Source organism: Procambarus clarkii, chromosome 81, assembly GCF_040958095.1.
Source record: "Procambarus clarkii isolate CNS0578487 chromosome 81, FALCON_Pclarkii_2.0, whole genome shotgun sequence".
Taxonomy (NCBI): Eukaryota; Metazoa; Arthropoda; class Malacostraca; order Decapoda; family Cambaridae; genus Procambarus; species Procambarus clarkii.
In genome coordinates, this window is record NC_091230.1 from 15,750,458 (window position 1) to 15,778,439 (window position 27,982).

Sequence of the window (27,982 nt, forward strand, 5' to 3'; positions counted from 1 at the left end):
ACCAGACGAAGACTTACTTCCCTGAGGTCTAACGCCACCCTCGCCACCTGCACGTCCCCAGGTGGCAGGCACAGTTTGGTAGATCAACAGGTAAAAAGATTTCAGAGGTATACCACCAGACTACCCCAGCACTCGCGGGCATGAGTTCGGAGGCCAGACTCGAGGCATTACACCTCATGTCACTAGAAACGGAGGAGACATGATCACCACATACAGAATTCTGAGTGGACTAGACTATACAGACTTTAATATAGATGGGACACGTACGAGGCTGTATAAATGGACACTAATGACCCAAGTTAGCCACAATTGGAGGCCAATTCTAGGCACGGATATAAATGTATATATAACAACCTAACGAGGCTGTGATCTGATACAACCTGATCAACCAGGCTGTGACGCATACGTCAGGCTGCGAGCAGCCGCGTCCAACAGCCTGGTTGACCAGTCCAGCAACCAGGAGGCCTGGTCGACGACCGGGCCGCGGGGACGCTAAGCCCCGGAAGCACCTCAAGGTACCCTCAAGGTCAAGGTAGGCCAGGGATCCGTATACCAGTCGACTGAAAGTTAAGGAGGTGGGAGCCAGGAGCTATGGCACGACCCCAGCTAGTGGGTGGAGATAGTGGGGCGGGAGGAAATAGGAAGAACCAAGGGGGGTAGGAAGGTTCTCTGTGGGAGATGTGTTGAAGAGGGGGGGCTGCACCCCCTGCTGCGTCACCTTGGGGGGGGAGGGGGGGGCTTCATTGCTTTGAACTTTCTTCTGTACTTCCTCTTCCCTTCTTCGTCTTCCTCTTCCCTTCTTCGTTCTCTTCCTTATGCTCTCCCCCTCCTCCTCCGTCAGTAGCCTGAGAGAGAGAGAGAGAGAGAGACCGGGGGGGGGAGGGGAGTGAGTCTTTGTTCAATAAGAGATAGAGGGAGGGGGGGTACATGAGGAGATAAGAGGCGGCCGCTTGGTCTCTCCGCCCACCCCCCTTGTCGTTATGTGATAGCTGCCACGCGCCCCTGTATCAGGGGGGAGGAGGTGTTGGGGGCAGCGTGGGACACTACGGGGGTGTTGGGCGCTCACAGCGGACCAGTGTTGGAGAGCCTCTTGCCTGGTAGTGCTGGAGAGAGAGAGAGTGTTGGAGAGCCTCTTGCCTGGTAGTGCTGGAGAGAGAGACAGTGTTGGAGAGCCTCTTGCCTGGTAGTGCTGGAGAGGGAGAGAGAGACAGTGTTGGAGAGCCTCTCGCCTGGTAGTGCTGGAGAGAGAGACAGTGTTGGAGAGCCTCTCGCCTGGTAGTGTTGGAGAGAGAGACAGTGTTGGAGAGACAGTCAAGTCTACCGTGGTCTCCGTGGCGCTTAAAACCCAGCACCGTGCCTCCTCCAATAACTATGAAAGCCATATAACTCCAGTCTAAAACCACTCGCACAGTTACGAGTCAACTGGCAATCATTCATAGCCGTCTCTTCCCCCTTCCGGCAGCGCCAGTCAGCTATGTGACAGACAGGAGAGATAAATATACCCCCCCAGGGCAAGGATGTGACAGTTCTGTCCCCCTCCCAGTCAGAGACCGCCAGGAGCCATGTGAGGTGACGGACGCCACCCGTCCCCTAACCTGTCTAGTCAGTTCGGCTGTGATATATAGTGTTCTACGGAAGCTACTTCTTCAAGTTCAAACTTCTGCCAAGATGTGTATTGAGGCGCAAGATGGTGAGTTTTTCTCCTTTGTTTTTCTGGCTTTGTTGCATTTTTCATTAGCAGTGAATGTTTCTTAGGCCAGGCTTGGTACACACCTGTTCCAACAGTACCAGGCACACACCTGTTCCAACAGTACCAGGCACACACCTGTTCCAACAATACCAGACTTGGTTCACACCTGTTCCCATAATACCAGACTTGGTTCACACCTGTTCCCACAATACCAGACTTAGTACACACCTGTTCCCATAATACCAGACTTGGTACACACCTGTTTCCACAATACCAGACTTGGTTCACACCTGTTCCCACTATACCAGACTTGGTACACACCTGTTCCCATAATACCAGACTTGGTACACACCTGTTCCCACAATACCAGACTTGGTACACACCTGTTTCCACAATACCAGACTTAGTACACACCTGTTCCCATAATACCAGACTTGGTACACACCTGTTCCCACAATACCAGACTTGGTACACACCTGTTCCCATAATACCAGACTTGGTACACACCTGTTTCCACAATACCAGACTTGGTTCACACCTGTTCCCACTATACCAGACTTGGTACACACCTGTTCCCACAATACCAGACTTGGTATACCCCTGCTGGTTAATATCTCAAGAATAAGTTACGGGAATGAATTCAACTTTGGTAAATGAACGCCTTAGAGCCACGTCACATAACTGCGGTATAACTGCAGATATACCTAAGCATATTCAATAATTAGACGTAATAGTTACGTTACGTAATGTACCACGTGATGGCTTGACGGCTGAGTGGACAGCGCTCAGGATTCATAGTCCTGAGGTTCAGGGGCTCGATCTCCGGTGTAGGAGGAGGAGGAAAGAAATGAGCAGTTTCTTTCACACGGGGTTGAGACAGAAGTCCCCTCAGGGTTACGTCGACATTACGTTACAGGCTGTCAATACGTTACAGGCTGTCAATACGTTACAGGCTGTCAATCCGTTACAGGCTGTCAATCCGTTACAGGCTGTCAATCCGTTACAGGCTGTCAATACGTTACAGGCTGTCAATACGTTACAGGCTGTCAATACGTTACAGGCTGTCAATACGTTACAGCCTGTCAATACGTTACAGGCTGTCAATACGTTACAGGCTGTCAATACGTTACAGGCTGTCAATACGTTACAGGCTGTCAATCCGTTACAGGTTGTCAATACGTTACAGGCTGTCAATACGTTACAGCTTGTCAATACGTTACAGGCTGTCAATACGTTACAGGCTGTCAATACGTTACAGGCTGTCAATACGTTACAGGCTGTCAATACGTTACAGGCTGTCAATCCGTTACAGGCTGTCAATCCGTTACAGGCTGTCAATACGTTACAGGCTGTCAATACGTTACAGGCTGTCAATCCGTTACAGGCTGTCAATACGTTACAGCTTGCCAATACGTTACAGGCTGTCAATACGTTACAGGCTGTCAATCCGTTACAGGCTGTCAATACGTTACAGGCTGTCAATACGTTACAGGCTGTCAATACGTTACAGGCTGTCAATACGTTACAGCCTGTCAATACGTTACAGCTTGCCAATACGTTACAGGCTGTCAATACGTTACAGGCTGTCAATACGTTACAGCCTGTCAATACGTTACAGCTTGCCAATACGTTACAGGCTGTCAATACGTTACAGGCTGTCAATACGTTACAGCTTGCCAATACAGTTACATCAACGTCCATACCTAATTGCTAATTAGGTATGCTAATTGCTAATTGCAATTGCTAATTCTGCTAATTATGCTAATTGCCGGAGGGCTTGTTGACGAGGGCAGAATTATTTCCTGCTATTTTTAGCGGTACTCTGAGGTCGTGTCGTCCCCGTCGTGCTGGTCGTTGACAGGGGCTCGTAAGTCCCCTCTTAAGCCCAGCACTTAGCAGCTCGTAACCCGCACCATTGCAAGTGCATTTGAGCAAGTTGACAGGGTTGATATTTTGGCTGATTCCCGTCCATCCAAGTTAAAAGGCTACCAAGTTATTGGTCGCAAGGTAGAGTGAAGTTTAGGTTAGGTTAAGTTGGTTAGGTCAAGTTGATTAGGTCAGGTTAGGTTAGGCTAGGCCAGGTTAGGTCCCTGTGTTACAGTGTTGGGAATCGCGCATCCAGGTGTGGCCATGGGGTCACAGGAGGTGGTCATTGCCTAAAAGGTTAGGTCAGAGATGAGGGCATCATGTCAGAGATGAGGACATCAGGTCAGAGATGAGGACATCAGGTCAGAGATGAGGGCATCAGGTCAGAGATAAGGACATCAGGTCAGAGATGAGGGCATCAGGTCAGAGATAAGGACATCAGGTCAGAGATGAGGGCATCAGGTCAGAGATAAGGACATCAGGTCAGAGATGAGGGCATCAGGTCAGAGATGTGGGCATCAATCCAGAGATGAGAGCATCAGGTCAGAGATGAGGGCATCAGGTCAGAGATGAGAGCATCAGGTCAGAGATAAGGGCATCAGGTCAGAGATGAGAGCATCAGGTCAGAGATGAGGGCATCAGGCCAGAGATGAGAGCATCAGGTCAGAGATGAGAGGTCAAGTTAGGTCAGAGAGCCTCACACTCAGATGACACTACCTGGGAGGGGCGTCTCCCAGACAATGTACCTGGGAGAGAGGGAGGGAGGCTGGGTGGACATTCTCCCAACATTCTCCTCGTGGAGGCTCTTATTGCTATTAATTACCGTATATCTTTGTTGTGCAGCATCCGGGCTGGAGGTTGTGGGTAGGGGGAGGGGTGATGGGGGATCATCCCCCTCACCCCCACCCCATTAAGGCGGTGGGGGCGAGGGGGAGCTCACATGGGTAGGGGTGGGTGAGGGGTGGGGGGAGGTTCTCCCATTTATGGGGGGATGAGCTACTAAGAATCTTCACTATCAAATCAAATAAAATATTTTTACTCATAAGCACATTTATAACTGGGAAAGTTTACCAGACAGTAGAGTAGAGTTTACCCAAGCGTGACAACCAGAGCACAACCGTAGACGCCGCCACCATCACAACCACAAACTACCCACAACAACTGACACAAGTCATTACAACACTGGCTGGACTAAACAGGTCTACAACAGTCTAAATCATTCTGACATTTTAGGCCTGAAGTGAGTGACATTCAGGTGACAGTTCTACGGCTGATGTACTGTCAGACAAAGTGAAGGTTGTCGTCACCACAGTAACACATATTTGACACAATTCTTATAACAAACTTAGGATATGATCAGACATTTAGAAGCAGAACTAACAGGCGTCCATCAGTCTCAGGAGACTATGGACGTGGCCTAGAGTGGCCTCTAAGGGCCGGGTAGGTTAATACAGGGGGGAGAAGCTGTTACCCATGCAGCAGGTCCTCCCCCCCCCCTTCCCATGAAGCAGAACTAACAGGCGTCCACCAGTCTCAGGAGACTATGGACGCGGTCTGGAGTGGCCTCTAAGGGCCGGGTAGGTTAATACAGGGGGGAGAAGCTGTTACCCATGCAGCAGGTCCTCCCCCCCCCCCATGAAGCAGAACTAACAGGCGTCCATCAGTCTCAGGAGACTATGATCAGTCTCAGGAGACTATGGACGTGGTCTGGAGTGGCCTCTAAGGGCCGGGTAGGTTAATACAGGGGGGAGAAGCTGTTACCCATGCAGCAGGTCCCTGCATAAAGCAGAACTAATATAAACTAATACTACATCGTTGTGGATATTTGCACACCTCAGCGTCAACTCATTCTGGGGCGCCCGGCTCAAAATCACCCCAAACTGCCTATCAATAATCCGTCTCTATGACAGTATAGTTCCTTCATAGTGTCATATATCACCCAGCTGGTGATATCCCTGCACCCAGCTGGGAATGTCCCTGCACCCCAGCTGGGGATATCCCTGCACCCCAGCTGGGAATATCCCTGCACCCAACTGGTGATATCCCTGCACCCAGCTGGGAATGTCCCTGCACCCCAGCTGGGGATATCCCTGCACCCCAGCTGGGAATATCCCTGCACCCAACTGGTGATATCCCTGCACCCAGCTGGGAATGTCCCTGCACCCAGCTGGGAATGTCCCTGCACCCAGCTGGGAATATCCCTGCACCCAACTGGGAATATCCCTGCACCCAGCTGGGAATGTCCCTGCACCCAGCTGGAAATGTCCCTGCACCCAGCTGGGAATGTCCCTGCACCCAGCTGGAAATGTCCCTGCACCCCAGCTGGGAATATCCCTGCACCCCAGCTGGGAATGTCCCTGCACCCCAGCTGGGAATGTCCCTGCACCCAGCTGGGAATGTCCCTGCTTTCTCTGTGTTCATCACTATACACGATCTTCACTTGGGCTGAGTGAATACTGAGGAACTTCACCATACATCCAAAGACTGGAGTTACTGCCTCGCTTGAGTACTACTTTTAAAGTGAAACATGATTGAAATTCTTGCAGTGGTTTGTGTTTCCGGGGTAGGCACAGAGGGCTGGGAGTGGGTGGAGTGGGCCAGGGTGGGCTGGGAGTGGGTGGAGTGGGCCAGGGTGGGCTGGGAGTGGGTGGAGTGGGCCAGGGTGGGCTGGGAGTGGGTGGAGTGGGCCAGGGTGGGCTGGGAGTGGGTGGAGTGGGCCAGGGTGGGCTGGGAGTGGATGGGGTGGGCCAGGGTGGACTGGGAGTGGGTGGAGTGGGCCAGGGTGGGCTGGGAGTGGGCCAGGGTGGGCTGGGAGTGGGTGGGGTGGGCCAGGGTGGACTGGGAGTGGGTGGGGTGGGCCAGGGTGGGCTGGGAGTGGGTGGAGTGGGCCAGGGTGGGCTGGGAGTGGGTGGGGTGGGCCAGGGTGGACTGGGAGTGGGTGGAGTGGGCCAGGGTGGGCTGGGAGTGGGTGTAGTGGGCTGGAAGTGGGCGGATTAGCCAAGGTGGGCGGGTATGGACACATCCTAAGGGGGATACCTCCACTTCCGCTGCTGTCGGGAACCTCTTGTCTTTGCTCTTTGTCTTGTGGGCGTGGGGTCGAAGTGTGGGCGTGGGGGGCGCAGCGTGGGTGTTGGGGGTGTGGCGTGGGCGTGTGATGGGGGCGTTGCGTGGGCGGGTAGCGCATCTTTTGTCTGTGGGGAGAGAGAGGAAGCCTTTGGTGAATAGCGGACAGGATGTGTGGGACGCGGGCGTGAGTGTCAGGCTGGGTGTAAAGTGGGTGTGGGTGTGCAGGCAACAGTGTAGCTGGCTCAGTGGGGGAGGGAGAGAGAGAGAGAGAGAGAGAGAGAGAGAGAGAGAGAGAGAGAGAGAGAGAGAGAGAGAGCACCCCACGTGAGTAGATGGAGTGCTCTCTCTCTTTCTCTCTTTCTCTCTCTCTTTCTCTCTCTCTTTCTCTCTCTCTCTCTCTCTCTCTCTCTCTCTCTCTCTCTCTCTCTCTCTCTCTCTCTCTCTCTCTCTCTCTCTCTCTCTCTCTCCATGATACACACACACACACACACACACACACACACACACACACACACACACACACACACACACACACACACACACACACACACGTAGCGAGCCGTGTAACACTTGAGTGCGGCCTTGATGATCATATTAGACGACAACCTTGTGTTCTCTAAAGAAAACTGACCCAATTAGATTACTTAAATAATCAAGCAACAAAGCAAGTAATAAGAATGATAGTGAAAGGTTTCTGTCCTGTGTTCCTTCCTCACAGATAAACTACTTCTTCACAGATAGTTCGAATATATATTAAAATATATTTGGCACAGCTTAGCAGGTATCAAGCTTAAAAGCTGGGGCATCGACAGCTTAAAAGCTCAGCTGGGTGGTCACTCTACCTCAGCGACCAGGACCTCAGACCAACCAGGCTGTGATGGTTGTGTAGACCTGTGGACCCCAACGAGACAAATTCGCAAAAACCAGCCACAGGCGGGTGGAACAATCAGTGTGTGTTTACAACGGCATTTAACAATAAATCGCTCTACACAAAAGCTCTGTGAGGGAATTCGAACCCTGGACGGACATTATGGAGATCGACGCGCTAACCTCGCCAAGAACCTAGTCATAATTTGGTAGTTTAAGGTACCATGGTTGAACAACCCGTGACGGGCCCTGGTTGAGTTGTTAAGCTTTTCATTCCTTGACAAATTGATTAAATCAGGATGATTGCCCGGTTGCAATTCTTTTTACCATGTCGTAGCTCACTCGATTAAGGCAGCGTCTGGGATCCTCTCGGACGTAGGTTCGAAGTCACTCTCCTACACCACCCGAGTCTCCTTCCGGCCTGCGGCCAGATTCACGAAGCAGTTACGCAAGCACTTAAGAACCTGTACATCTTTTCTCAATCTTTGGCGGCTTTGTTTCCAATTATTAAACAGTTAATGAGCTCCGAAGCACCAGGAGGCTGTTTATAACAATAACAACAGTTGAATGGGAAGTTTTCATGCTTGTAAACTGTTTAATAAATGTAACCAAAGCCGTCAAAGGTTGAGGAAAGATGTACACGTTCGTAAGTGCTTGCGTAACTGCTTCGTGAATCTGGCCCCTACTCACCCCTACTCCTGTAGATGAAGTCATGAAAATTATTTTGTTTATCTTTTCAATATGTCTATATATCTATATCTGGGTGATGACGTAGGCGTGGGTGTTGATAGGGTGGCTGTGGTGGGTGTTGGGGGCACGGGGGGGGGGGGTGTTGGGGGCACGGGGGGGGGGGAGGTCAGCCCCAGGTGACCTCCTGGCCCCATCCCTCCCTCCCCCCCCTCACACCTTACGCAGGTGTTGAGATGATAACATCACATGGTGGAAGCATCTGTTGGGCCGGGAGCAACAACTGCCACACACACACACAACTGCCCCCACTACGTGGGGGCCTCGTAGCCTGGTGGATAGCGCGCAGGACTCGTAATTCTGTGGCGCGGGTTCGATTCCCGCACGAGGCAGAAACAAATGGGCAAAGTTTCTTTCACCCTAAGTGCCCCTGTTACCTAGCAGTAAATAGGTACCTGGGAGTTAGTCAGCTGTCACGGGCTGCTTCCTGGGGTGTGTGTGTGTGTGTGTGTGGTGTGTGGAAAGTAGTTAGTAAACAGTTGATTGACAGTTGAGAGGCGGGCCGAAAGAGCAAAGCTCAACCCCCGCAAAAACACAACTAGTAAACACACACACACACACAGCAGAATGGTCTCGTTAAACACACAACTATGCCGGAAAAAGGACAAAATTACTCCACTAGACCCGTCCCAGAGCTGAAAGGCATGAGCTGCGAGGAAACATTATAACAGCTAACCCTCCCGTCACTCGCAGAGAACAAAGAAGAGGGTAAACATGATCACCACATACAAAATCCACACGCGAGGAAACAAAAAGTACCTACGTGTCAGAGTAGCGAACAAATAGAATGCGCTAAGTGGAGGAAATAGACTCCCTGTTCTTCATTGATTATGGAAGGAATAATTAAGCAGTATTGTTACTCTATCTGCATATGCCCTGGGTCTGTGGGCCGCTCCAAGCAACAGCCTGGTGGACCAAACTCTCACAAGTCAAGTCTGGCCTCGGGACGGGCTTGGGGAGTAGAACTCCCAGAACCCCATCAACCAGGAATCAAACCCGTTGCACTGTGTTGGGTTCTGCCTGGGACGGTTGTGTTAGCGACGGCCTATATGTGTAAGCCTACTTATGGCAGTATTGCAAGGTTGCAATGCCCGGGATGACATCAGATACCAGTGGTGGCTGCCAGATGGTTGTGCAACCGGTGTTCATCATTTGGCTACGCGCATGTGTGTGTGGGTGTGTGATACAGGTGTGTGTGTGTGTGGTACAGGTGTGTGTGTGTATGTGTAGGTTGTTTTCCGTGGGTAGTGTTTCCGTATATGGTTCAGGTGTAGGGGGGGTTGCGGATGGTACAGGTGTGTGGTATTAAGCAGGTGTGTGTTGGTGTGGTTGGTACATATGTGTGGGTGTAGTTTGGAGCAACAAAGGCATACACAACAGACCCATCGCACATCTGGATCTGGTAGCTGAGTGGACAGCGCGCAGGACTCGTAATTCTGTGGTCCGGGTTCGATTCCCGGACCAGGCAGAAACAAATAGGCAAAGTTTCTTTCACCCTGATGCACCTGTTACCTAGCAGTAAATAGGTACCTGGGAGTTAGACAGCTGTTGCGGAGCTGCTTCCTCTGTGTGTATGTAGAAATAAAAATTAGTTAGTAGTTAGTTACAGTTGCTTGACATTTGACTAAGCACATAATAGACCACATCAAGGTAGAGCCCAATAGGCTCAGGAATCTGTACGTCGGTTGATTGACGGTTGAGAGCCGGGGCCATAGAGCTGAAGCTCAACCACCACAAACTTGAGAAGCAGGCGGATGTTAATGGCAGACCACCACGAACATGTGGAAGACAGGATACCTTACAGACAGAAGTCAGAGAGTCACAGTGAGGGGCGAGACATCTAGAGATATGAATGCTGTTAAGATTGAGAAAGGTGACCCGATATCATCTTGATCTCATTTCTGTTGGTCCAACAGCCTGGTGGATCAAACTCTCACAGGTCAAGCCTGGCCTCGGGCCGGGCTTGGGGAGTAGAAGACCTCCCAGAACCCCATCAACCAGGTATATGTGGGCCTGCGGGCCGCTCCAAGCAACAGCCTGGTGGACCAAACTCTCACAGGTCAAGCCTGGCCTCGGGCCGGGCTTGGGGAGTAGAAGACGCCTGGCCTCGGGCCGGGCTTGGGGAGTAGAAGACCTCCCAGAACCCCATCAACCAGGTATATGTGGGCCTGCGGGCCGCTCCAAGCAACAGCCTGGTGGACCAAACTCTCACAGGTCAAGCCTGGCCTCGGGCCGGGCTTGGAGAGTAGAACAACTCCCAGAACCCCATCAACCAGGTACCCTTTATCTGGAGGAAGCTCGATATTGATACTTCAGTTAGGGTGAAGGAGTTTATCAACTTCCACTGGAAGAGTTTTCCTCTCAGCTTCCGGTGAGATATTAAATTTAAATTTTGCCCCGAGGGGCGAGTTTATTGGTGTTTTTATAAAATAAATTGTGTTACATATGCAGGCGATGAGTCACAATAACGTGGCTAAAGTAAGTTGACCAGACCACACACTAGAAGGTGAAGGGACGACGACGTTTCGGTCCGTCCTGGACCATTCTCAAGTCGATTGTGAATGGTCCAGGACGGACCGAAACGTCGTCGTCCCTTCACCTTCTAGTGTGTGGTCTGGTCGACTTGTGTTACATTTGGTCATTATTGTCATAATGTCATTGTGTCATTGTGTCATTATTGATGCTCAGATGTTCCGAGATGTCTCTCTACTCTGTCTTCACAAGCTCACGCAGCATCCGAAAGAAATAATTAAACTATGCAAGACAAAGAAAACAGACTTAAATACAAGACAAAGAACAGAGAAAACAAATCAAGACAATAAAAAGAAAGAGGAGATAAAACACGTTTTTCAGCAGTTTACCTAAAAAATTTAAAATGAAAGGCGCCATGTTTGTTTGCGAGTGAGGACCCCGCTACTGTGAACTGTCGTTGTAGTTGACCAGTGAGGACCCCGCTACTGTGAACTGTCGTTGTAGTTGACCAGTGAGGACCCCGCTACTGTGAACTGTCGTTGTAGTTGACCAGTGAGGACCCCGCTACTGTGAACTGTCGTTGTAGTTGACCAGTGAGGACCCCGCTACTGTGAACTGTCGTTGTAGTTGACCAGTAAGGACCCCGCTACTGTGAACTGTCGTTGTAGTTGACCAGTGAGGACCCCGCTACTGTGAACTGTCGTTGTAGTTGACCAGTGAGGACCCCGCTACTGTGAACTGTCGTTGTAGTTGACCAGTGAGGACCCCGCTACTGTGAACTGTCGTTGTAGTTGACCAGTAAGGACCCCGCTACTGTGAACTGTCGTTGTAGTTGACCAGTGAGGACCCCGCTACTGTGAACTGTCGTTGTAGTTGACCAGTAAGGACCCCGCTACTGTGAACTGTCGTTGTAGTTGACCAGTGAGGACCCCGCTACTGTGAACTGTCGTTGTAGTTGACCAGTGAGGACCCCGCTACTGTGAACTGTCGTTGTAGTTGACCAGTGAGGATCTCGCTACTGCGAATTGTTGTTGTAGCGACATACAATTGATGTAAAGAGCGAACATGCCAGAGAGGCGGTGGAACATGGTCGCTGGAGAGCCACCCTGGCGGGAGTAGAAGGTATCCGGGCACTGTACTCACCTAGTTGTCTTTGTGGGGGTTAAGCTCTGGCTCTTTGGTCCCGCCTCTCAACTGTCAATCAACTGGACCACACAGTGGCTGGCCAGCTGGGACCACACAAACACTTGGGGAGTAGAAGAACTCCCAGAACCCCATCAAGCAGGTGGTGGCTGAGTAGACAGCATGCTGGATTCGTAGTCCTGTGGACCGGGCATCGATCCCCGGCGATGGCCGAAACAAATGGGCAGTTTCACCCTGATGCCCCTGTTCACTTAGCAGTAAACAGATACCTGGGAGTTAGACAGCTGTTAAGGGCTGCTTCCTGAGTGTGTGTGTGTGGGGGGGGGGATCAGTTGATTGATTGATTGACAGTTGAGAGGCGGGCCGAAAGAGCCAGAGCTCAACCCCCCAAGCACAGCTAGGTGAGTACACACACTCAGAAACACCTGGAGACAGCGAGTCATATAATATACGAGAAAAAGAACACCTTTAGGAAGCTAGCTAAGTTCTCGAGAGCATTGTGGTATCTCCACGAGGCCGGTATGCAGTCCTGGCATGGAATCCCAAGTTATATTATCACTGAAACGAAGAGAAACAGAGATCCTTCTAAGTTGTGTGTAAGGGGCTGAAGGTGGCGCCGCCGGAGCCCTCTGGTGGGGGGCGGGTGTGGTGGGTTGTGCTTGGTAATGCTACCCTCCTAGAGGGCGTCGGGGCGCTCCTGGGGTGACTTATCAGGCACAGTTGTGGGGAGGGGGCGTGGGGGGCAGCTGTGGGGGGAGGGGTCCGTGGGGGGCAGCTGTGGGAGGGAGGGGTCCGTGGGGGGCAGCTGTGGGAGGGAGGGGTCCGTGGGGGGCAGCTGTGGGAGGGAAGGGTCCGTGGAGGGCAGCTGTGGGAGGGAGGGGTCCGTGGGGGGCAGCTGTGGGAGGGAGGGGTCCGTGGGGGGCAGCTGGGGGGGGGGAGACAGCTGCATGGTGCATGCTTCCTGTGCGTGCCCCCTGCCCTATATATAAATAATGTGTACATTGTTGGTGGTGGTGATAGTGGTGGTACAGGTGGTGGTCGCTGATGTCGAGTACACATCTACCTTGACGTGATTCCGAGGCTCAGCGTCCCCGCGGTCCGGTCGTCGACCAGGCCTCCTGGTTGCTGGACTGGTCAACCAGGCTGTTGGACGCGGCTGCTCGCAGCCTGACGTATGAGTCACAGCCTGGTTGATCAGGTATCCTTTGGAGGTGCTTATCCAGTTCTCTCTTGAACACTGTGAGGGGTCGGCCAGTTATGCCCCTTATGTGTACATAAGAACAAACGTAACTGCAGAAGGCCTATTGGCCCATACGAGGCAGCTCCTATCCTGTGGTCCCGGGTTCGATCCCGGGCGCCGGCGAGAAACAATGGGCAGAGTTTCTTTCACCCTATGCCCCTGTTACCTAGCAGTAAAATAGGTACCTGGGTGTTAGTCAGCTGTCACGGGCTGCTTCCTGGGGGTGGAGGCCTGGTCGAGGACCGGGCCGCGGGGACACTAAAAAGCCCCGAAATCATCTCAAGATAACCATTGCTATATATGTCTAGCCTACGCTTGAAACACTCCAGTGATCGCGCGTCTATTATCTCAATAATATGTTGCATAAATATACAACACCTTTGCCAAACCAGTATTTACCCAGGTTTTTAGTCATCTAAACTTATTTACATTGTGGCCATTGTTCCATTGTTCCGTGGCCCGTATTGCGGTGATATATATACCACCTTATTTATATCTCCCTTCTTATATATCCATTTATTCAATGATATATTTCAGTCAAATCGCTACTTACTCTTTGCCTCTCTGTGGGAGGTCAGTTATACTTCCTAAAATTATGGACCATTAGGAGCTGCCTCGTATGAACCAATAGCAGCTGCCTCGTATGGACCAATAGCAGCTGCCTCGTATGGACCAATAGCAGCTGCCTCGTATGGACCATTAGGAGCTGCCTCGTATGGACCAATAGCAGCTGCCTCGTATGGACCATTAGGAGCTGCCTCGTATGAACCAATAGCAGCTGCCTCGTATGAACCAATAGCAGCTGCCTCGTATGGACCAATAGGAGCTGCCTCGTATGGACCATTAGGAGCTGCCTCGTATGAACCAATAGCAGCTGCCTCGTATGGACCAATAGCAGCTGCCTCGTATGAACCAATAGCAGCTGCCTCGTATGGACCATTAGGAGCTGCCTCGTATGGACCATTAGGAGCTGCCTCGTATGAACCAATAGCAGCTGCCTCGTATGAACCAATAGGAGCTGCCTCGTATGAACCAATAGCAGCTGCCTCGTATGAACCAATAGCAGCTGCCTCGTATGAACCAATAGCAGCTGCCTCGTATGAACCAATAGCAGCTGCCTCGTATGAACCAATAGGAGCTGCCTCGTATGGACCAATAGCAGCTGCCTCGTATGGACCATTAGGAGCTGCCTCGTATGAACCAATAGCAGCTGCCTCGTATGGACCAATAGGAGCAGCCTCGTATGAACCAATAGCAGCTGCCTCGTATGAACCAATAGCAGCTGCCTCGTATGAACCAATAGCAGCTGCCTCGTATGGACCAATAGCAGCTGCCTCGTATGGACCAATAGGAGCTGCCTCGTATGAACCAATAGCAGCTGCCTCGTATGAACCAATAGCAGCTGCCTCGTATGGACCAATAGGAGCTGCCTCGTATGAACCAATAGCAGCTGCCTCGTATGGACCAATAGGAGCTGCCTCGTATGAACCAATAGCAGCTGCCTCGTATGAACCAATAGCAGCTGCCTCGTATGAACCAATAGCAGCTGCCTCGTATGGACCAATAGCAGCTGCCTCGTATGGACCAATAGGAGCTGCCTCGTATGAACCAATAGCAGCTGCCTCGTATGAACCAATAGGAGCTGCCTCGTATGAACCAATAGCAGCTGCCTCGTATGGACCAATAGCAGCTGCCTCGTATGAACCAATAGGAGCTGCCTCGTATGAACCAATAGCAGCTGCCTCGTATGGACCAATAGCAGCTGCCTCGTATGAACCAATAGGAGCTGCCTCGTATGAACCAATAGCAGCTGCCTCGTATGAACCAATAGCAGCTGCCTCATATGAACCAATAGGAGCTGCCTCGTATGAACCAATAGCAGCTGCCTCGTATGAACCAATAGCAGCTGCCTCGTATGAACCAATAGCAGCTGCCTCGTATGAACCAATAGCAGCTGCCTCGTATGAACCAATAGCAGCTGCCTCGTATGAACCAATAGCAGCTGCCTCGTATGAACCAATAGCAGCTGCCTCGTATGAACCAATAGCAGCTGCCTCGTATGAACCAATAGGAGCTGCCTCGTATGGACCACGTGGTCACGTGGGGTGACGCCAACCAGCTGAGACTGGTTCAGTTGGTACACAAATAAAGGTTAGATGTACCACCACCAGCTGCTGCTGCTGCTGCTGCTGCTGCTGCTGCTATTGTTCCTCCTTATCCTTATCCCCTCCTTCCTCGCCCTCCTCCTCCTTCCTTGCCCGTTGGAGGAGTGTCCCAGCGTGGGTTCGTGTCCCGGCCCACCGTGGGCGTCCCATACACTCTCCCACTCCCATCCCATTACTCCCCTTCCCTATTCTCCCATCCCACATACCTTGATATCTCGCTTCTTTCACGTCTACTAAATCACCAAAAAGGATTGATCTTAAGCATCTTAGTAAGGTCAGGATCAATCTCTCAATCAATCAATCAATCAATCAATCGATCAATCGATCAATCAATCTCTCAATCTTTGTTTTCATGTATTCTTTTCGTGCAGTGACACTGTGGTCACGCTTGGTGCAAGCCTTTGCGAAATGAACAAATCCACAAGGGCCGTGACGAGGATTCGAACCTGCGTCCGGGAGCATCCCAGACACTGCCTTAATCGACTGAGCTACGACAGGGTAAAAAAATAGGAAATGTTTGTATATTACAACTCCGTTTAGCTCGTCTTACTTGGCATCTAAGATCATGGAGGTCCAGCAGATGTGAGAGGCGGGACCCGCCAAACACACACCGAAACTACGACGTTGGTGCAACGTTCGAACAAGTTTTAAGCCCGCCTAACCAGTTATAACAACCAATATAGCAAGTTGTAACAACGTTCTAATACGTCATAAACACGTTAAGCCAAGATGTAACAACTTTATTACAAGTTGTAACAAGCGGAAAATAGAGACAGTTTCGGTTTGTGTTTCCAGGGGAGCGCCCTGTTGTGAACACGTTTCGTCCAGGGTTGTGTGACGTTGTGATTCTGTTCCTCTGTAACTCTCCCAAGATCTGTATAGTGTGATGTTAGAGATGTTGGTCTAAAGTATTGGTTTTCCTCTGTTATATTTCCTCATTTATGGATGTGGTGGGGGGCGTGTACTCCTGTTGTGATGTGGTGGGGGGCGTGTACTCCTGTTGTGATGTGGTGGGGGCGTGTACTCCTGTTGTGATGTGGTGGGGGGTGTGTACTCCTGTTGTGATGTGGTGGGGGGTGTGTACTCCTGTTGTGATGTGGTGGGGGGCGTGTACTCCTGTTGTGATGTGGTGGGGGGTGTGTACTCCTGTTGTGATGTGGTGGGGGGCGTGTACTCCTGTTGTGATGTGGTGGGGGGTGTGTACTCCTGTTGTGATGTGGTGGAGGGCGTGTACTCCTGTTGTGATGTGGTGGGGGGTGTGTACTCCTGTTGTGATGTGGTGGGGGGTGTGTACTCCTGTTGTGATGTGGTGGAGGACGTGTACTCCTGTTGTGATGTGGTGGAGGACGTGTACTCCTGTTGTGATGTGGTGGGGGGTGTGTACTCCTGTTGTGATGTGGTGGAGGGCGTGTACTCCTGTTGTGATGTGGTGGGGGGTGTGTACTCCTGTTGTGATGTGGTGGGGGGTGTGTACTCCTGTTGTGATGTGGTGGAGGGCGTGTACTCCTGTTGTGATGTGGTGGAGGGCGTGTACTCCTGTTGTGATGTGGTGGAGGACATGTACTCCTGTTGTGATGTGGTGGGGGGCGTGTACTCCTGTTGTGATGTGGTGGAGGGCGTGTACTCCTGTTGTGATGTGGTGGGGGGTGTGTACTCCTGTTGTGATGTGGTGGGGGGTGTGTACTCCTGTTGTGATGTGGTGGAGGACGTGTACTCCTGTTGTGATGTGGTGGAGGACGTGTACTCCTGTTGTGATGTGGTGGGGGGTGTGTACTCCTGTTGTGATGTGGTGGAGGGCGTGTACTCCTGTTGTGATGTGGTGGGGGGTGTGTACTCCTGTTGTGATGTGGTGGGGGGTGTGTACTCCTGTTGTGATGTGGTGGAGGACGTGTACTCCTGTTGTGATGTGGTGGAGGACGTGTACTCCTGTTGTGATGTGGTGGGGGGTGTGTACTCCTGTTGTGATGTGGTGGAGGGCGTGTACTCCTGTTGTGATGTGGTGGGGGGTGTGTACTCCTGTTGTGATGTGGTGGGGGGTGTGTACTCCTGTTGTGATGTGGTGGAGGACGTGTACTCCTGTTGTGATGTGGTGGAGGACGTGTACTCCTGTTGTGATGTGGTGGGGGGTGTGTACTCCTGTTGTGATGTGGTGGAGGACGTGTACTCCTGTTGTGATGTGGTGGGGGGTGTGTACTCCTGTTGTGATGTGGTGGGGGGTGTGTACTCCTGTTGTGATGTGGTGGAGGGCGTGTACTCCTGTTGTGATGTGGTGGAGGGCGTGTACTCCTGTTGTGATGTGGTGGAGGACATGTACTCCTGTTGTGATGTGGTGGAGGGTGTGTACTCCTGTTGTGATGTGGTGGAGGGCGTGTACTCCTGTTGTGATGTGGTGGGGGATGTATACTCCTGTTGTGATGTGGTGGAGGGCGTGTACTCCTGTTGTGATGTGGTGGAGGGCGTGTACTCCTGTTGTGATGTGGTGGAGGGCGTGTACTCCTGTTGTGATGTGGTGGGGGGTGTGTACTCCTGTTGTGATGTGGTGGAGGGCGTGTACTCCTGTTGTGATGTGGTGGAGGGCGTGTACTCCTGTTGTGATGTGGTGGGGGGTGTGAACTCCTGTTGTGATGTGGTGGAGGGCGTGTACTCCTGTTGTGATGTGGTGGAGGGCGTGTACTCCTGTTGTGATGTGGTGGAGGGCGTGTACTCCTGTTGTGATGTGGTGGAGGACGTGTACTCCTGTTGTGATGTGGTGGAGGACGTGTACTCCTGTTGTGATGTGGTGGAGGACGTGTACTCCTGTTGTGATGTGGTGGAGGACGTGTACTCCTGTTGTGATGTGGTGGAGGGTGTGTACTCCTGTTGTGATGTGGTGGAGGGTGTGTACTCCTGTTGTGATGTGGTGGAGGACGTGTACTCCTGTTGTGATGTGGTGGAGGACGTGTACTCCTGTTGTGATGTGGTGGAGGACGTGTACTCCTGTTGTGATGTGGTGGAGGACGTGTACTCCTGTTGTGATGTGGTGGAGGACGTGTACTCCTGTTGTGATGTGGTGGAGGACGTGTACTCCTGCTGTGATGTGGTGGAGGACATGTACTCCCACTGTGATGTGGTACAGGACGTGTACTCCTGCTGTGATGTGGTACAGCACATGTACTCCTGGGAGCCCTCTGAAGATGGGACACTCCACCGTGCTCTGGCGGTCTTCCCCTCTTCATTGTGTACCCTGTTTGTACCACATCAAGTTGGATTAAGTCCCTTCTTTGTTGGCAGAATAATGCGAAGGAGAGAGAGAGAGAGAGACGAGGCCAGGCAGGGAACATTTTGAACAGGGAGGGAGGGACAGGGCAGATTAGAACAGGGAAAGAAGGTATGGTAAAGGTTGAATGTCTGTAGCGAAGGGTGACTAGGACGAGGGATAAGCCAGGGTAAATGGAGATAGATAGATAGACGGGGGTCTTGGAGCTGATGGATGAAGGGTAGAGATAGAGCAGATTTAGAGTAAACGAACAATATGTGAAGTAAAATAGAATGATTCGCCGCAGTAGGATGAGAGGAGGATAGAGAGTTGAAGATTCGCCGCAGTAGGATGAGAGGAGGATAGAGAGTTGAAGATTCGCCGCAGTAGGATGAGAGGAGGATAGAGAGTTGAAGATTCGCCGCAGTAGGATGAGAGGAGGATAGAGAGTTGAAGATTCGCCGCAGTAGGATGAGAGGAGGATAGAGAGTTGAAGATTCGCCGCAGTAGGATGAGAGAGGGATAGAGAGTTGAAGATTCGCCGCAGTAGGATGAGAGGAGGATAGACAGTTGAAGATTCGCCGCAGTAGGATGAGAGAGGGATAGAGAGTTGAAAGGACATCACAGGCGGCTAAAAATTCACTGTGTAATGAGACAAGGATCGATGGATAGACGGGATGGATCTGGGGTTGAAAGGACGGCGGAGCTCACGGGACAAAAGTGGGTTAATCTTGTTAGCTACATAAAGGAGGTCGACCGTTGGTCTGTTGGTCTCCAGGGCCCCTGGTAGTGGTAGGGGGCCCTCTGGTAGTGGCCAGGGCCCCTCTGGTAGTGACCAGGGCCCTCTGGTAGTGGCCGGGGCCCTCTGGTAGTGGTCAGGGGCCCTCTGGTAGTGGCCAGGGCCCTCTGGTAGTGGCCAGGGCCCCTCTGGTAGTGTCCAGGGCCCTCTGGTAGTGGCCAGGGCCCTCTGGTAGTGGCCAGGGGCCCTCTGGTAGTGGCCAGGGCCCCTCTGGTAGTGACCAGGGGCCCTCTGGTAGTGGCCAGGGCCCTCTGGTAGTGGCCAGGGCCTCTCTGGTAGTGGCCAGGGGCCCTCTGGTAGTGGCCAGGGCCCTCTGGTAGTGACCAAGGGCCCTCTGGTAGTGACCAGGGGCCCTCAGGGGTTCACATTACACCAACCGCTACCTCAGGGCTTATTTCTACCTCTAAAAATCCTTCGTTTTCTGCTTAACGTGTTGGTAACGACGAGGCTCCACGTGTCCTGGAACGAGGAATTTCAGGATAAATCGTTTTTAGCTAATCTGAAATCGTTGTTTTCACATTCAAACGTTTAACGATTGAATAACGAAGTGCGTCGGGCGGTGTTTGACGAAGCGTCTCGTTTAATAATTAACGAAGCGCCAGTATGAAACTTTTGAAATTTAGGCTTGAAAACTTCTTTTTTTATCTTTCTTTTTAATTGTTAATGTGATTGGTTAATGTTATTAATTTTAGTAGAGTAGTTGTAGTGTTTTGATTATTAGTTCACTCAGTCATTCATTCACTCACTCACTCACTCACTCACTCACTCACTCACTCACTCACTCACTCACTCACTCACTCACTCACTCACTCACTCACTCACTCACTCACACACACACACACACACACACACACACACACACACACACACACACATACACCTACACACAGCCATACACACACACACACACACACACACACACACACACACACACACACACACACACACACACACACACACACACACACACACACACACACACACACACATACATACACACACACACACACACTCACACACACACACACACATACACCTACACACACACACACACACACACGCACACCCTCAACAGAGGTATAACTAAGACTGCTCCTGCCCCCACAGCCCGGACGGGGGACATGTCGATGGGGCGGAACCTGAGGGCCGCTCGCTGCCTCGACTTCACAGACAAAGACGACGACGACGGGCTGTATCAGCCCTCAGACTCCGAGTCCGAGGCCACCAAGAAGAAGGGGTGAGTACCTGCTCCTTTTTACCGCCAGGATCTGATGAGTTCCTGCTGGGATTTGTATGAGTAACGGCTGGATTTACTGAGCTCTTTCTGAGGAACTGCTTTATATACTGTGAGTAACTGGTGAGTTTTAGCTGTTTGGTGCGACATGTGAGTAGGCTGTTGTGTACTCGTGGAATTATTTTTTTTTTCACACACCCCAGGATGCAGCCCGTGACAGCTGACTAACTCCCAGGTACCTATTTACTGCTAGGTCACACAGGGTGTACTCACCTAATTGTGCTTGCGGGGGTTGAGCTCTGTGGTTCCTGGTGGGCTTTATTTCCCCCCCCCCCCATACCTGCAGCTCCATACCTTCCTTACTCCCATATATAACCTTCCCCATCACCTCTATTCCTTCCCTTCCCGTATTTGGCAGTGTTCCATCCTCTCGTGTCTTCTCCCGCGCCTCTACTTGGCTTCCTCTAACACGGCTGCCTCGCGAATTCAAGTTAGGGTTCTTAAGCGGGACATTGTGACTCAAGTCTGTGCTTGAAGCACGCAGAGTCAAGCCTGTGCTTGAAGCACCCAGAGTCAAGCCTGTGCTTGAAGCACGCAGAGCCAAGCCTGTGCTTGAAGTATGCAGAGTCAAGCCTGTGCTTGAAGCACGCAGAGTCAAGCCTGTGCTTGAAGCACGCAGAGTCAAGCCTGTGCTTGAAGCACGCAGAGTCAAGCCTGTGCTTGAAGCACGCAGAGCCAAGCCTGTGCTTGAAGTATGCAGAGTCAAGCCTGTGCTTGAAGCACGCAGAGTCAATCTGTGCTTGAAGTATGCAGAGTCAAGCCTGTGCTTGAAGCACGCAGAGCCAAGCCTGTGCTTGAAGTATGCAGAGTCAAGCCTGTGCTTGAAGCACGCAGAGTCAAGCCTGTGCTTGAAGCACGCAGAGTCAAGCCTGTGCTTGAAGCACGCAGAGTCAAGCCTGTGCTTGAAGCACGCAGAGCCAAGCCTGTGCTTGAAGTATGCAGAGTCAAGCCTGTGCTTGAAGCACGCAGAGTCAATCTGTGCTTGAAGTATGCAGAGTCAAGCCTGTGCTTGAAGCACGCAGTCAATCTGTGCTTGCAGAGTCGAGCCTGTGCTTGAAGCACGCAGAGCCAAGCCTGTGCTTGCAGAGTCAAGCCTGTGCTTGCAGCATGCAGAGTGCCAAGGACTGTGACCCTGACTGACACAAGACTCCCGGATATCAGCGACACAGGCCTCGAGTGCGTCCACTCTTCTTGTCATTGTCAAGTGCACTCTACCCCCGTCTTGTGCAGTCTGTGCTCCCCCTATTGCCATAGATCATACAGTATAGTTTATTTGCATCGTATCATACAATGAAGTTGTATTTTGTACCTGTATTTTGCACTAGTATTCCTTGTTGATTGTAGTGTGTAATGTTCATGGTTTGGGTGCTGTGTACCGTGTATCTGCGGTGCAAGGGGGGGCTCCTGGTACCGTGTATCTCCGGTGCAAGGGGGGGCTCCTGGTACCGTGTATCTGCGGTGCAAGGGAGACCCCTGGTACCGTCTACGGTGCAAGGGAGACCCCCTGGTACCGTCTACGGTGCAAGGGAGACCCCTGGTACCGTCTACGGTGCAAGGGAGACCCCTGGTACCGTCTACGGTGCAAGGGAGACCCCCTGGTACCGTGTACCGTGGTACACGTTGGAGAAGGAGCGCTGGGCAGTGCCCCTCGCGGTATGGGGCACTGTGCTTGATGGCTGAGTCACTGTGCCCAGCTTCAGGGTCCTTACCCCAGGCACTCACGCACGCACGCACCCGGACACACTCACTCGCACGCGTGGACACACTCACGCACACGCCCGGACACACTCACTCGCGCACATGCACTCACTCACACACCCCAGACACATACAAACACACACACACACACACAGAGCCGAAGCTCAACCCCCGCAAGCACAACTAGGTGAGTGCACGCACGCACTCAGAAGTGAAGCCCAGCCCCCTGTTGCATGCACGCACAAGAATACGCACGTGAATACAAATTGAGCATAAATATGCACGCATGCACACGCGCGTGCGCTGTCACACGCACGCTTACACGCACGCATGGCGGAGTTTCTCAGTTATATATACCGGGGAGGTACCAATGTCCGGTACCGGGGAGGTACCAATGTCCGGTACCGGGGAGGTACCAATGTCCGGTACCGGGTGCACCGGGGGTAGTAATGATGATACTGATACCCCTACCTAGGAGTACCGGAGAGAGTGTACCGGTGATGGGGGTACTGGGGGAGAGTATACTGGTGGTAGCGGTACCGGTGAAGGGGGTACCGGGCAGTGTACCGGTACAGGGGGGGCAGGACAAGGCTGTTCAAGTGGGCAGTTTACATTCTATCGTTGAATGGTTCCCGGAGCCAGGTCGCGACCCCTGGCGGACATTGTCAATACTAATGGCGCGGTTCGGTATGCTTAGCGGTCGCTAGCAGCAATAGCTTGACTGATCAGGCAGTCGGCATGTGGCCTGCAAGAGTGGAATAATAGTCCAAGTCGGTCACAGGTAAAGCACAGGTGTATATGTTCCAGGTTGGAGACCGGCCTAGAGGACATTGATCCCTGGAACCCACTCAAAAGTGTGGTATAGATTGAAATTAATTTTTTCTATTCGATTCAAAGGTTCAAAGCACGCTGGACTTGTGATCCTGTGGTCCTGGGTTCGATCCCAGGCGCCGACGAGAAACAACGGGCAGAGTTTCTTTCACCCTATGCCCCCCTGTTACCTAGCAGTAAAATAGGTACCTGGGTGTTAGTCAGCTGTCACGGGCTGCTTCCTGGGGGTGGAGGCCTGGTCGAGGACCGGGCCGCGGGGACACTAACGCCCCGAAATCATCTCAAGATAACCTCAAGATAAGGTCTGTTCAAGTTTCTGTCAGAGGTACAGTTTGTCTACGACCTTCTCACGACCCTGGTAGCTACCACAACTACTACCACACCTGTGAAAAGGGGTACGATATGCACCCACTAATACCACACCTGTGAAAGGGGGTACGATATGCACCCACTAATACCACACCTGTGAAAGGGGGTACGATATGCACCCACTAATACCACACCTGTAAAAGGGGGTACGATATGCACCCACTAATACCACACCTGTAAAAGGGGGTACGATATGCACCCACTAATACCACACCTGTGAAAGGGGGTACGATATGCACCCACTAATACCACACCTGTGAAAGGGGGTACGATATGCACCCACTACTCCCACACCTGTAAGGGTGCAAATATACCCCCCCACCTTCACACCTGTGAAAGGGGGGGGTATAATATACAACAACCACACTCTCAGTCACTGTAATCACAATCATTACCTACAATCATTAAACTACAATCACCTGTTGTTGAGTGCTCAGTAACTCACTACAACACTATGATGTTTAGCAGATCTCTAACCCTCTCCGTGGAGTATAGAAGGAAATGTCTATATGGTTAGCATTACAAATACTTAAAACTGCAGTAACTACCAGTTAAATCACCAGTACAATCATCACCATCACCACAATCACCACAGTACAACCACCACCAGCACCACCACAACCGCCACCAGCACCACAACCACCATAGTACAACCACCACCACAACCACCACAACAACGACCACCACCACCACAACCACCAGCAGCACCACAACCACCACCACAACCACCACAGTACAACCACCACCAGCACCACAACCACCACCACAACCACCACAGTACAACCACCACCAGCACCACCACCAGCACCACAACCACCACAGTACAACCACCACCAGCACCACCACCAGCACCACAACCACCACAGTACAACCACCACCACCACCACCACCACAACCACCACAACAACCACCACCACAACCACCACCACCACCACAACCACCACTACCACCACAACCACCACTACCACCACCACCACCACAACAACCACCACCACAACCACCACCACCACCACCACCACCACCACCACCACCACCACAACCACCACCACCACCACCACCACCACCACCACCACCACCACCACCACCACCACCACAACCACCACAACAACGACCACCACCACCACCACCACAACCACCACAACAACGACCACCACCACCACCACCACAACCACCACCACAACCACCACTACCACCACAACCACCACTACCACCACCACCACCACCACAACAACCACCACCACAACCACCACCACCACCACCACCACCACAACCACCACAACAACGACCACCACCACCACAACCACCACCACCACCACAACCACCACAACAACGACCACCACCACCACCACCACAACCACCACCACAACCACCACAACCACCACCACCACCACCACCACCACAACCACCACAACAACGACCACCACCACAACAACGACCACCACCACCACCACCACAACCACCACAACAACGACCACCACCACCACCACCACAACCACCACCACAACCACCACAACCACCACCACCACCACCACCACCACAACCACCACAACAACGACCACCACCACAACAACGACCACCACCACCACCACCACCACCACCACCACAACCACCACCACCACCACCACCACAGTACACTCACCACCAGCAGCAGTAGCCTGTGAAGGGATGTGAAGCCTACTTGAAGGACAAGTTGAAGACTGGAGAGTATTGATGAGCCGCGAGGCCACGATGGCGGCCTGCAGGCACCCACATCCTCCTTAAGCCTCGTCACATTATTGACACCATCACGGTGTATTGGCCAGCGTCCCCCCTTTGTGGTTATGGGGGTCACCAACACCCCCCTAAGGACCCCCCAGGATCCCCCAAGGACCCCTTCAGGACCCCCTTCACCACTCACGTCAGGGCTGGTGGTGGGGGTCCCTCAGAATGCCTGCACCCTCCTTGAGGGTACCTTGAGGTGCTTCCGGGGCTTAGTGTCCCCGCGGCCCGGTCGTCGACCAGGCCTCCTGGTTGCTGGACTGATCAACCAGGCTGTTAGACGCGACTGCTCGCAGCCTGACGTATGAGTCACAGCCTGGTTGATCAGGTATCCTTTGGAGGTGCTTATCCAGTTCTCTCTTGAACACTGTGAGGGGTCGGCCAGTTATGCCCCTTATGTGTAGTCTGGTCGACCGGACCAGACGCCCAAGGGTCAGACCATCTTAAAGTCCCACAGGAGTTTAGAGGGGGCCTGATGGATAAGTGGACGGCGCTCGTAATTCGTAGTCCTGAGGTTCCGGGTTCGGTCCCCGGCGGAAACAAATGGGCAGTTTCTTTCACCCTGATGTTACTGTTCATCTAGCAGTAAATCGGTACCTGGGAGTTAGACAGCTGCTATGGGCTGCTTCCTGGAGGGGGGGGGTGTAAGAAAATTGAGGCCTGGTCGAGGACCGGGCCGCGGGGGACGCTAAGCCCCGAAATCACCTCAAGATATTGAACAAAATCCACAAGGGCTGTGACGAGGATTCAGACCTGCGTCCTAGAGCATCCCAGACGCTGCCTTAATCGGTTGAGGTTATCTACTCAAGATAACCTCTCAAGAAGTAACTGCACAGTACCGGGAGGACCCGGTATACCTGGTCATCGATCACACCTGTACCTAGTTGGTCCACGCGGAACACCCAGTACAGGTGAACAGAATGACTAAACTGTCCTGTGATGGGGGAGTCACGCCCTGACTGGCAGACTTGTAGCGAGGCAGGTCCTGTATACTAACGACCTGTTGCACTGTTAACGTGGTTTATTTGGTCCACTGTAACAGCCGCTGTACCGCTGTACCATGATAGGTACAGCGGTCCACCATAAGGGGTCAGCGTCCCCGCGGCGCGTCACTAGGTAGGTAGGCCTCCTGGTTGACTGTCTAACTAAAATGATGGACGCTGCAGTTTGCGGACCTACAGCCCACTTGATCAGTTAATACCCTTTATATCTACAGAGAGAATCCTGAAAATCATTGGGGACCTTAGTGCTTATTGAAGTCTTCTGTACGTTTCAATGGACTATTTTAGACACTACCATTTCAATCAGGTGTCCAACAGCCTAATTGACCAGTCCAGCAACGAGGAAGTCTGGGCAGCGACCGGGCCGCAGGGCCGCTAAGCCCCGAAACCAACATAACCTAACCATGTCTTTCTCTCTCAAGGAATAATTCGAATGCAGATTCAGAATCTGTGGTCGATCTCTCTCGCCTGCATTCCTGGGAGAATAATTTGAATGATTTTATGCAGTGCCAATAATTTAGGTATTTTACTGAGTGGTCTTCGCTTAGTAAATATTCTCTGCGCGTTCTCCAGGTCAGCAACTTCTCCAGCTTTAAATAGAGCAGTTAGTGTGCAACAATGTTCGACCCTTGTGGAGTGCCTTGTAAATATCATCTTTGGGCTGGTGGAATATCTTGTTGATAAGTTATTCATACAGTCATGCACTCAAAGGGGATTTGATTATACACTCATTTTCTGCTAAATGTGACTCTATGGTGTTATTGTATGTATTCCGTCATGAATACTGTCAGGTCCTGTGATTACTGTCAGGTCCTGTGATTACTGTCAGGTCCTGTGATTACTGTCAGGTCCTGTGATTACTGTCAGGTCCTGTGATTACTGTCTGGTCCTGTGATTACTGTCAGGTCCTGTGATTACTGTCAGGTCCTGTGATTACTGTCAGGTCCTGTGATTACTGTCTGGTCCTGTGATTACTGTCAGGTCCTGTGATTACTGTCAGGTCCTGTGATTACTGTCTGGTCCTGTGATTACTGTCAGGTCCTGTGATTACTGTCCGGTCCTGTGATTACTGTCTGGTCCTGTGAATACTGTCAGGTCCTGTGATTACTGTCAGGTCCTGTGATTACTGTCAGGTCCTGTGATTACTGTCTGGTCCTGTGATTACTGTCTGGTCCTGTGATTACTGTCAGGTCCTGTGATTACTGTCTGGTCCTGTGATTACTGTCTGGTCCTGTGATTACTGTCAGGTCCTGTGATTACTGTCAGGTCCTGTGATTACTGTCAGGTCCTGTGATTACTGTCTGGTCCCGTGATTACTGTCAGGTCCTGTGATTACTGTCTGGTCCCGTGATTACTGTCAGGTCCTGTGATTACTGTCTGGTCCTGTGATTACTGTCTGGTCCTGTGATTACTGTCTGGTCCTGTGATTACTGTCAGGTCCTGTGATTACTGTCTGGTCCTGTGATTACTGTCAGGTCCTGTGATTACTGTCTGGTCCCGTGATTACTGTCAGGTCCTGTGATTACTGTCTGGTCCTGTGATTACTGTCTGGTCCTGTGATTACTGTCAGGTCCTGTGATTACTGTCTGGTCCCGTGATTACTGTCAGGTCCTGTGATTACTGTCTGGTCCTGTGATTACTGTCAGGTCCTGTGATTACTGTCTGGTCCTGTGATTACTGTCTGGTCCTGTGATTACTGTCAGGTCCTGTGATTACTGTCTGGTCCTGTGATTACTGTCAG

At 51.9% G+C, this 27,982-nt stretch overlaps 1 protein-coding gene across 4 annotated transcripts in view; it reads left to right on the forward strand.

Moving 5' to 3' along the window:
- The window catches only part of LOC123773148 (uncharacterized), a 284,850-nt gene that overhangs the window by 239,487 nt on the left and 17,381 nt on the right, over positions 1-27,982 (forward strand). For all 4 annotated transcript variants that reach the window (XM_069315182.1, XM_069315181.1, XM_069315183.1 and 1 more), the window contains one exon: positions 20,398-20,527. In XM_069315182.1, the coding sequence (XP_069171283.1) occupies positions 20,398-20,527 (130 nt within the window). The remainder of the gene's footprint in view (positions 1-20,397; positions 20,528-27,982) is intronic.